Genomic DNA, 11,442 nt, shown 5'->3' with positions numbered 1-11,442 from the left:
GTGTAGGAGGGTTCCGCTCTCTCCGCATCCTAGCCAACATTTGTCGTTTCCTGACTTGTTAATTTTAGCCATTCTGACTGGTGTGAGGTGGTATCTCATTGAGGTTTTGATTTGGATTTCCCTGATGCCCAGTGATGTTGAGCACTCTTTCATGTGTTTATTGGCCACCTGGATGTCTTCTTTGCAGAAATGTCTGTTCATGTTTTCTGCCCATTTCTTGTTTGGATTATTTGTTCTTCGGGTGTTGAGTTTGATACGTTCTTTGTAGATTTTGGATACTAGCCCTTTATCTGATATGTCATTTGCAAATATCTTCTCCCATTCTGTCGGTTGTCTTTTGGTTTTCTTGACTGTTTCCTTTGCTGTGCAAAAGCTTTTTATCTTGATGAAGTCCCAATAGTTCATTTTTGCCCTTGCTTCCCTTGCCTTTGGCGATCTTTCTAGGAAGAAGTTGCTGCGGCTGAGGTGGAAGAGGTTGCTGCCTGTGTCTCCTCTAGGATTTTGTTGGATTCCTGTCTCACATTTAGTTCTTTCATCCATTTTGAGTCTATTTTTGTGTATGGTGTAAGGAAATGGTCCAGTTTCATTCTTCTGCATGTGGCTGTCCAATTTTCCTAACACCCATTTGTTGAAGAGACTGTCTTTTTGCCACTGGATATTCTTTCCTGCTTTGTTGAAGATGAGTTGACCATAGAGTTGAGGGTCCATTTCTGGGCTCTCTATTCTGTTCCATTGATCTATGTGTCTGTTTTTGTGCCAGTACCATACTGTCTTGATGATGACAGCTTTGTGATAGAGCTTGAAGTCCGGAATTGTGATGCCACCAGCTTTGCTTTTCTTTTTCAACATTCTTCTGGCTATTCGGGGTCTTTTCTGGTTCCATACAAATTTTAGGATTATTTTTTCCATTTCTTTGAAAAAAGTTGATGGTATTTTGATAGGGATTGCATTAAATGTATAGATTGCTCTAGGTAGCATAGACATTCTCACAATGTTTGTTCTTCCAATCCATGAGTTAAGCTTCTGACTCTTGATTTTGGCTCATCATGGCCTCAAGGTCCTAGGATCAAGCCCTGCGTCAGGCTCCCCACTCAGCAGGGTGTCTGCTTCTCTCCCTCTCCCCCTGCTCACTCTCTCTCTCTCTCTAAAATAAGTAAATCTAAAAAAAAATCCAAGGCTGGGTATATCTATTTCAGTCAGATATATATGGAAAATTTTAAATATATTTAAATCAAGTTAATATAGGAGGCATAAAAAACTATGAAAATATGAATTTAAGTAAGTACAGTAAAGGCATAATAATTTTCAAATATCATGATTGTATTTTTCTAAATGTCAAAAGAAAACTCTCTAAATTTTTTTCAGAGAACTATGGCCAATCACATAAAACTTATCAAAAATATCATTGAGCAGTTTAGTGCACCTGGCAAAACATGTTCATCCACAGGCAAATCATGAGGACCAGGCTTTGGAATAGAATCAGGACTGCCACAATGGGTTTTATTCCTCAGAAATTCTTCTTTTTCTATTTCAGATAACATCTAAAAGGTTAAAAGAGTACCAATAATTAAAGAAAGAGTAAAGCAATCATTTTAATAATATATCAAGCTTTATACATACATAGAACTTTATTTACTTTCAGTCTCTCTCAAATACAACCCTACAACACACTAAAAATCTTATTCCCATCCAAGCAGACTGTATTTTACCCTCCTTGTTTTTCAGAATTCTAATCACTTTCTTATATTTACCCACAATATTCAAATAAACTGCGTGAAAATCTGTGGAATGAATAAGTCATGGGAATAAAAGGTACAGCATTAGGAACATAGTCAATGATACTGTAATAGCTTTGTATGGTGACAGATGTTAGCTACACTTGTGGTGAGCATAGCATAATGTGTAGAGACGTTTTATTACTATGCTGTATACTTGAAGCTAATGTAACATTGTATGTCAACCATGCTCAAATGAAAGCAAAAAGTATTGCTTGAAAATCATTTCAAAGTGTTTCTACTAATGTTCGCTTTCTTCCTAATACATTTCTATATTTCTTAACTACAGTGATTGCTCAAATCTACAAACAGCTAATACATTCAGCATGTTTAAAAAAATGGAACTATTCTCCACTTTAACTTGAATTATGCAAAAATCAAAATGTTGAGGAATACTTTTCCATAATTAGACTTCTACCATATTCTAGTTGGAAAGATATAGGATCTCTATTTCAATGAAGTAGCAGTATGATAATTCAAAATTAATATTTCAAGTTTGTTACCAAAAAAGAGAGTAAGAGACATATATATAAGCAGTTTTCAAATTATGTTAAACATCTTAGGGAGCAGAGTAGAGTTAGGTAAAATTAGAGATAGCTAGGTAAAATAAGAAGTAAAATGAGTCCAAGATGCCGAACATGTAGAAGAAATTTCTCAAATATATTTCTGGAGGTTTTAACCAAAATTGCTAGGCTCTCCCTTACTCTTATTTCTTTAGGAATTTTTATATTTTATCTTTTTTTTAAACTAACATAAGATGTTCTACATTTAAAATTTCCATGGGATATTTACTGATTTATTTTTTTTTAAGATTTTATTTATTTATTTGCCAGAGAGAGAGAGAGAGAGCACAAGCAGGGGGAGGAGCAGAGGGAGAGGGAGAAGCAGGCTTCCCGCTGAGCAGGGAGCCCGATGTGGGACTCAATCCCAGGGCCCTGGGATCATAACCTGAGCCGAAGGCAGACTTAATGGACTGAGCCACCCAGGCATCCCTCCATGGGATATTGAAAGTCTCTGCTGGAACACAGTACATTCCTAAGCAGGGTAATAAACATTGTATTTATTGTTTTCCTTGGAGTTTTTAGGGAAAAACTATCATACAGTATAGTTCTACTGTTTCATCTACATGCATTCACCAAGAGTTAACGGACTGTGCCACCCAGGTACCCTTATCACTGAACTTTAAATCAGGGAACTATCATCCTTCATAAGAGGGAAAGGTAAATTTCTAACTGTAATATTGAGTACTTTCAAATATTGATCATATACCTTTATTAACTGTTCCGGATTTTCTTTATGTTCAGTTGATAATTCTATCCTTAAATGCATGTGATTATTAGGAACCAGTCCACAACTATAGTCTAGAGAAAGAAAAAATATTATAGCTTTAAATATTAGAGCAGAGCAAAGCATGTTAAAATCTCAAACCCTTTCATTATCATTTAATCTCAAATTCTATCATAGTATATTCTTGATCAGTGACTCAAAACAATAGGAAAATAATGAAATATAAAGAACAGAGGACATCTGTAATCTTTGTTCTAAAAATAAAAGTAACAAATTTATAAAGCACTCTCTTGATCACCTTTCATATTCTAGACTAAAGTTTATTTTCCACATACACAGTATAATGCTGTTTGATACTGCAGTGACACCTTGATTAGAAATCAATAAAGGTTCAATTCTACTGCCACAAACTAGCAATATAACCTTGCACAAGATACTAAACACACTTTAATAAAAGTATTAGTTTAAAAGATAATTACTAATGTGAATGAAGTGAGCTTTCATTTCTGATTTTATGAGTTTTTATTGAATTTTATTGTCCTTTTATCATCTGTGCAGATGTAATTAATTTTTTTCCTTTTTCAGCTAATGTGTTCTATCATGTTAATCTTCATTAACAGTAAACTATTATTCACAGATGGCTGTTTTGCTGGTTCACTAACTACTTACACCTATTTTGTCAGACGTTACAGATTTTCTTCTTCGACACCTATTCAAAGTCTCAGGAGCCCGTTTTCCCATGTGAGGGGCTGACAAAGCAAAAATAACATTCTCCAGATTCCTTTGAAGCTAGGTTTCTAAGGGTGATTAAGGTTCTGCCAATTGATATATTTGCATAAGTCTTTATTTCCATAAAAATACTATGCATGAAGAGAGACAGGGAGCAATATTTTCATTTTTCTGGCCCAGATTATGATAGAGGGAGCTTTGGGTTGGAGATAGGAGTGTGTGGTAGAAGATTAATGTCTCTGAATATCTTAATTATATCAGACAGCAGCTCTTTCTGCAACCCAGTTTAACAATGTATGTGTGTGTGTATATTTTTTACAATTTGTATGTTCGGACTAGAGTGTATTTCTTCAGTTCTATTAACAATTGTGTTATTCATTGGAATAGCTAGTCTTCAAAGATGTCTCTTCCACACTTCCTGGTATGCATTCACTGTTTAGTTCCCTCCCACAGGGAACCTGGGCTGACCCCGTATGAAACTAGATCATAAGAAGCCTTACAAGGTTCCACATTAGTCTATTGGGATTTTGTTCGTGGAACTCCTCAGAATCCAGGTGCCATGCAAGCCATAGAGAGATACCACACATAGGTGCCTCCAGCTGACCATCCAGGTGCCCCAGTTGAACTCCCACCCAACAATTAGCATCAATTGACAAGCATTTCAGGGAACCATATTTGGAATTCCAATCCACTAAAAGCTTCAGATGACTGTGTCCCTATTCAACATCTAACTGTGAATGCATACACAGCAAGCAAGAATTGCCTAGCTAAGCTCAGTCAACCCACAGAACCATTAGAGATAATAACTATTGTTATTTTAAACCACTCAGTTTGTTTTGCAGCACTAAATAACCAAAACGTCTAACCTCTACCCATAAAAGACACAAACACCCCCAAAACCTTTCTGCTTAAAGCAGCTCAAGTAGCTTCTGTCTACAACTGAGAGCCCTAATTAATATATCTACACTCATAAGTGAAATTAGCCTCTGGTTTCGTGTGTGTGTGTGTGTGTGTGTTATGCTTTATATTTGAAATATGCAGCTTTTTAAATGAAATATTATATAATCTGCAGATTCATTTATCCTTGATGGATTGTAAGAATTCAACTGTAAAATCATACTCATTTCTTTTTTTTTCTTTTTTTTAATCATACTAATTTCTAATGACATTTGAGAAGGAAACTTTTTCCACTTTCTTGCCAGATTATTGATTTAATCACATTTTCCACTTTTTTTCAAGCAATTTTGATCATTTGAATTTTCTTGGAAAAATATTTTATTCACTGAGACTATCATACTTATTTGATCAGAACTATACATGAGATCTCATAATTTTCTAAACCACTGCTATAATTACGTTATATAACCTTTCATGTAACTAATTTTCTATAATTGTGTTTCCTTTTTTTTTCTTAATTAGGCTATATAATTGCCAATATATTTATAATATATTTTCATTGTATAAACTTTAGTAAATATACATAAGCAAATCATTAATATTCCCTATAACTCAACTACAGATAATCACTGCCAAAATTTGAAGCATCTACATAGAGTAAGTCTTTACATATCCATTCAAACAGGTGCTCAGGACAAAAATCTTGGAGTCAATTTCCTCTTCCTCTCCTCCTCTCACTCCAATCCATCAATAAACACTTTTGGTTCTTTTTAACTTAAAAATAGTTTCTAGATTATGACTATTATCATTTCTACTCCAATCACTCTCATCTCTAACCATACTATTTTTTTAAAGATTTTATTTATCAGAGAGAGAGAGAGCACAAGCAGGGGGAGCATCAGGCAAAGGGAGAAGCAGGCTCCCTGCTGAGCAAGGAGCCCAATGTGGGACCAAGACCTGAGACAAAGGCAGATGCTTAACTGACTGAGCCACCAAGGAATCCCTCTAACCACCATATTGCAATAGTTTTGTAGTTGACTCTTGCTACCTCAGGTTATCTTTTCTACACAATCACCAGAATGATTGCCTCAAAAATGTATCAGATATTGACACTCCTTTCTCAAAAACCTTCACACACACAGAGTAGAATCCAAAGCCCAGACCATGATTTATAAGAGCCCTATATGATCTGACCCCAACAGGATCTGTGCCTTTGCCTTTACAGAGCCTTCTTTCTGGAACACTGGCTCTCTAGATATCCATGTGGCTCCCCTTCTCATTCACTGAGATATCCGTGTGGCTTTCCTTCTCAGTCATTGCTCAAATATCACCTCCTCAGAGAGGCCTTCCTTTACTTTCTCTATCTAAAAAAGCAACCTTCAATCTCTATCCCCTCTCTTAAATTGTTTCCTTCATGGAAATTATCATTATTAAAATATTATATATTTATTTGTTTCAAGTCTGTCTCCCCACACTGGAGCATTAGAATAGGAAAGCAAGACCTTTGCCTATTTTGTTCTCTGTTATATTCTCAGTGGCTGAAGCAGATCCTTTCACACAGTAATATTTGTTGAATGAATATCTATGAATATCCACATTGTAATTTATGCTAATATTTGCATAAATAAACCTGAATTTTAGAATAACTTTAAATACTATATCATGAACATTTTATGCCATTAAATATTATCTAAGCCATCTTTTTTAGTGGGTGTTGTTGGTTACACCGAGACCTGTTGAACATTTAGGCTGTTGCCATTTTTCATTATAAACCAAGCCATGATTAATTCTAATTAAATCTTTGATCATTCTATTATTCTTGGAATAATTCCAAATAGTAAATTTGCTCAGTTGAAGCAAATAAAAATTGTTAGGTTTCCGATGTAAATTACGTTTTTCTCCCAAAAAATGTATAAACCGATACTTCTAAAATATTCCTGTGACTTTCTTTTTTTTAATGCAAAGATGACCCTTGAACAACATGGGGGTTATGAGTGACAACCCCCCATACAGTCAAAAATCTGCATATAACTTTTGATCTCCCAAAACACACCTACTAATAGCCTACTGTAGACCAGAACATTTACCAAGGACATAAACAGTCTATTAAGGCATATTTTATATATTATATATATTATATACTGTATTCATACAATAACGAAAGTTAGACAAATGAAAACGTTATTAACAAAATCATAAGGAAGAGAAAATCCATTTACAGTACTGTACTGTAAAAAATCTGCACAAAAATGACCCATGTAGTTCAAACCTGTGTTGTTCAAGAATCAACTGTAATAGAGTGTCTGGTTTTAATTAGGACTGGTAAAACAAACTGTTGGTGGCTAGTATTTATTGGACATATAAAGAGACTAATAAGGAAAAAATGAATGGACTAAATTAAACAATCCAGCATATTATAGATATTATAGAAGAGAGAAATGCATATACATGTATATAACAACAACTAAGAACTTCAAGCAGTATATTTTTCTTTTTTTTTTTTTTTTTTAAATCTTATTTATTTATTCATGAAAGTCAGAGAGAGAGGCAGAGGCAGAGGGAGAGAAGCAAGCTCCCCGCCCAGCAGGGAGCCCGACGCGGGACTCGATCCCAGGACCCTGGGATCATGACCTGAGCCGAAGGCAGACGCCCAACCGTCTGAGCCACCCAGGCGCCCCCAAGCAGTATATTTTTCTAAATTATAAATTATTCATGCCTACAGAAAACTTATCTGTCAAACAGATAAAAACTGTACTTCAAAAAAAAAAACTACTTACTTAAAACATCAGTATCTTCCAAGTCCTGAAGAAGGAGCTCTTCAACAGTTTTGCTCTTATTCTTTATGATGTTAATATAATGAAGAACTGACTCAGGTAACTCATCCAAATCCTAAAATTTTTTTAAAAAATGAAAGAAACTGTTAAATTGTTTATTAAAACTATGTATCAAAAATTTGATGAAAGTTTTCATACACCAAAACTTTGAGCAAAATGTGCAAATCAGTTCAAACAAGTATATTTGATTAAAATTTGCTTTTCATTTTCAGGTGATTATGAAGTACATCCATGACTCTGTTGCCTCTCATATTCAAATGAAGAATTTCAGAAATTTGCCTCACTTGAATTAGCTATGGATAAAAATACATAATAATATAAAAATTATAACTTTCCAAAAGTAATACAGAGGTTATTGCAATCCTAATTAAAAATCAAAGTAGAATTATCCTCCAAAACTTAACAAATGAGGTTTTTTTTGGGAAAAAGCTTAGTGGAGAAAATTTTGAAAAAGCAAAACAAGGAATTTGACCTGTTTGATACTTAATCATAAAAAACCACAATAGGGCAAAAATTAACAGAATAATGGAAAAGAATAGAGAGCCTTGGATAGATTATATGTATAACAACTAAACATATACAAACGATAAGACAAATCAATTAAGAAGAGGTAGATTAGGGTGCCTGGGTGGCTCAGTTGGTTAAGCGACTGCCTTCGGCTCAGGTCATGATCCTGGAGTCCCGGGATCGAGTCCCGCATCGGGCTCCCTGCTCAGCAGGGAGTCTGCTTCTCCCTCTCCCGCTCCCCCCTCTTGTGCTCTTTCTCTCTCTCACTCTCTCTCTCAAATAAATAAATAAAATCTTTAAAAAAAAAAAAGAAGAGGTAGATTATTCATCAAGTGACATTAATATTAACTAAATATGTGCAGGAAAATTTCTACTTAGATCTACATTATATAATATACTTGAAAATAAATTCCCATTAGTTTGAGGATTTTGATGTAAAAGAATGAATCTGTGAATAAATTTTCTAAGCATATAAACATTGGGGGAAATATACAAATGAAAAGATAATATATTTGATTTCCAAAAAATAACTATTTCTATAGGTCTAAAGATTTCACATAAATTTTGCTTTTCATGTATATCTAATAACATTAAAAAGCTCATGATTTAAGTTTAAAAAGTAGTATACAAATAAATAATTCTATGTCTAATACTAATTTTACAAAAAAATGCACATATATACATGTGAAATTATAAGTGACTTCTATCTTCAATGTACTTTTTATATTTAAATATCTAACAATATACATTGTTTAAAAGTGATTGTAAAGTTAAAAAATGAGATAACAATGTAAAGCAAACTGAAAAAAGTAATATTTCTCCTACAAAGTTTACTCCAGTTAAAAGGCTCTTAAAAGCGCAGCATTTAACACTTACTGTATCACTATCATCACTCTGGGTGTCTGATTTTGAATCACTATCAACATCATCTTTTTCTAATGAAGAAATGCTGATTTTATCCAATTCAGCTTCTATTTCTTCTTTGAGCTTTGTATCATCATCATCATCATCATTTTCCATCATCCTTCATAATAAACAGAACCATTTAAAAAAAATTGAAGAGGATAAAACGAGTAAAAACTATGGGTTGTTTAATGTGCTATACCAATCCAACATGTTCTGTGTAAATATTTTCATCTAGGATACTTTCATCATATCTTATTATGGTTGTACTATATATTAAAGAACACGGTTTTCTCTCTTCATTAATTCATTATTTCTTTGTTTGACTACAAAATGATCAACTCTAATAATACTCTCTTATTCAATACATTTCTTATTCAGAGATTAGAATACTCATAAGAAAAAAAAAAGAATACTCATTAGAGAACAACCTAAGTCTATATATGGGGCAACATATGGTTAGTTTCTACTCATTAACTCATAGTTGTTAATTTTACTAGAGATAGCCACATGTTTTTAACAACAATAATACGTTGTAATAATGGACAATATGTGGCTTATAAGACCAATATTTATATTATTTAAACCTTTAATGCTTGTGATGGATATAGATTAAGCAGTACATTACAGTATATCTTCATGTAATCATCATCATCATCCACCACCATTAGCTTCCAGGTATTGAGTATTTGTGACAAGCCAGGCACTCGAAGACACTTTGTGTGATTGATAATCATCAGAGCAAATTAACAGGTATAAGGTCATTATAGTCATTGTATTCATAAGAAAACCAAGGTTTGAAGAGTTTACTTAACTTCATATAGTCATTAATTGCTAATAAGTAATGGGGACAGGGCCCTAATTGAGAGATCCTGAATCCAAAACCAGTGCTTTTCCAACTATGAAATGGTCTCCAAACTTAAGTCAAGCTCTTCATCTGCCCAGTATCCTTCTGAATATCCCCTAGCCCAACAGTCTTCAAACTGCAGATGATAACCCATTAGTGGATCAAGATATTAATGCAGTGGCTCTTCATCATAAAGTTTTAATGATGTAATAGGATAGGAAAAATTAGGATAGGTCAGAAAATAACCTATAGGTGTACTATATATGTTAAAGATAAAAATTGTTTTAAAAACTTTTGTTTCAATTTTAAGTGGGTATATATGTATGCATGTGTGCATGAGCTGCAGTGTAATGTGTAATTTGTCTGTTTTACTGTGGGTCTTGGTTTAAGGAAAATAGTTTGAAAAATACTGTACTCATCAACTATGATTTTATTTCAGTCCAATCTCTTTCACATATAAATGATTTAATTGGACTGATCTCCATGTATTGCCTATACTCTTGGGCATTTATCCCAGAAAAATGAAATTTTATGTTCAAACTAAAACTTACATGAAAATTCACAACAGTTTTATTCATGATAGCCTCAAACTGGAGACAACCAAAATGTCCCTCAGTAGGTGAATGGTTAAACCAATTCTACTACATCCATACCATGTAATACTACTCAACAGTAAAAGGGATGGATATTGATACATGTCACAATACCGACAAATCTCCATGAATCTCTAGGGAACTATGTTGAGCAAAAAGCCCAAACCAAAAGGTAACATATCACATGATTCCATTTATATAACATTTTTGAAATGACAAAATTTTATAAGTGGAGAACAGATTAGTGATTACCAGGAGTCAGGGGTGGATGGTGGTTATGGCAATAAAAGCGCAACATGAAAGATTCTTGTAGCATTGGAGCTATTCAGTATCTTGATTGGAATAGTAGGTAAGTGAGCATATTCAGATGATAAAACTTGTATCTAATACACACAATGATTACAAGTAAAACGGAGGAAATCTGAGTAAGATTAGCAGACCGCACCAATAAAAATGTTACCATTGGGAGATACTGGACAGTGTACGAGGGATATTTCCGCATTATTTCTTAAAACTACATGTTAATCTACAATTATCTCAATAAAAAATGTAATTAAAAAATCCTAAATACTAAGGAAATTTAAATAGATTATGATGGATTCATAGAATGGAATACTATACAAGTCCTTTTAAAAATGGGTATATTTACTGCGCTCCTGTGGAAAGGTAGCAAAGAAGAAATAATTGAAAAAAGGCATGTGGTAGAAAAATATGCAGAGTAACTATACACACATACTTTTTTAAAAAACAGAAACTTTGGGGGACAAATTGGGGAACTTTTAATTTTCATTTCATACCTTTATGTTGAGTGATCTTTAAAATCATGAATATGTACTACTTTTGTAATTTAGACAATTTTACCCATCATCTTCCTCCTCCAAAGGAAAACAAAACCATAAACAGAACCAGTGTAAAATGCTATCCTGTTATCAAATTTACTTAAAGTGCAATTCAAAAGATTTGCGAGGTAGGAAAATTAGATTTTTTTAAAATGTAGCTATAAAGCAGAATGCACAGGTACACAAAACTTTATGTAGAAAGAAAGGCAGGAGAACAGTGTAAAGCTAAGA

At 33.6% G+C, this 11,442-nt stretch overlaps 1 protein-coding gene across 1 annotated transcript in view; it reads right to left on the bottom strand.

Annotated features, from left to right (window-relative positions):
• LRRIQ1 (leucine rich repeats and IQ motif containing 1) overlaps positions 1-11,442 on the bottom strand; it is a 181,256-nt gene that overhangs the window by 168,879 nt on the left and 935 nt on the right. Inside the window, exons 2-5 of the mRNA XM_081818979.1 lie at positions 8,906-9,053; positions 7,466-7,577; positions 3,045-3,136; positions 1,424-1,541 (exon numbers count right to left, since the gene is read on the bottom strand). Of these exons, the coding sequence (XP_081675105.1) occupies positions 1,424-1,541; positions 3,045-3,136; positions 7,466-7,577; positions 8,906-9,052 (469 nt within the window). The 5' untranslated portion in view covers position 9,053. The remainder of the gene's footprint in view (positions 1-1,423; positions 1,542-3,044; positions 3,137-7,465; positions 7,578-8,905; positions 9,054-11,442) is intronic.

The sequence above is a fragment of the Leptonychotes weddellii genome, chromosome 5, assembly GCF_054177405.1.
Source record: "Leptonychotes weddellii isolate Sample4059 chromosome 5, ASM5417740v2, whole genome shotgun sequence".
NCBI classification, from domain to species: Eukaryota; Metazoa; Chordata; class Mammalia; order Carnivora; family Phocidae; genus Leptonychotes; species Leptonychotes weddellii.
The sequence above is the reverse complement of the archived record's forward strand: the minus strand, read 5'-3'. Positions and strand labels throughout refer to the sequence as shown.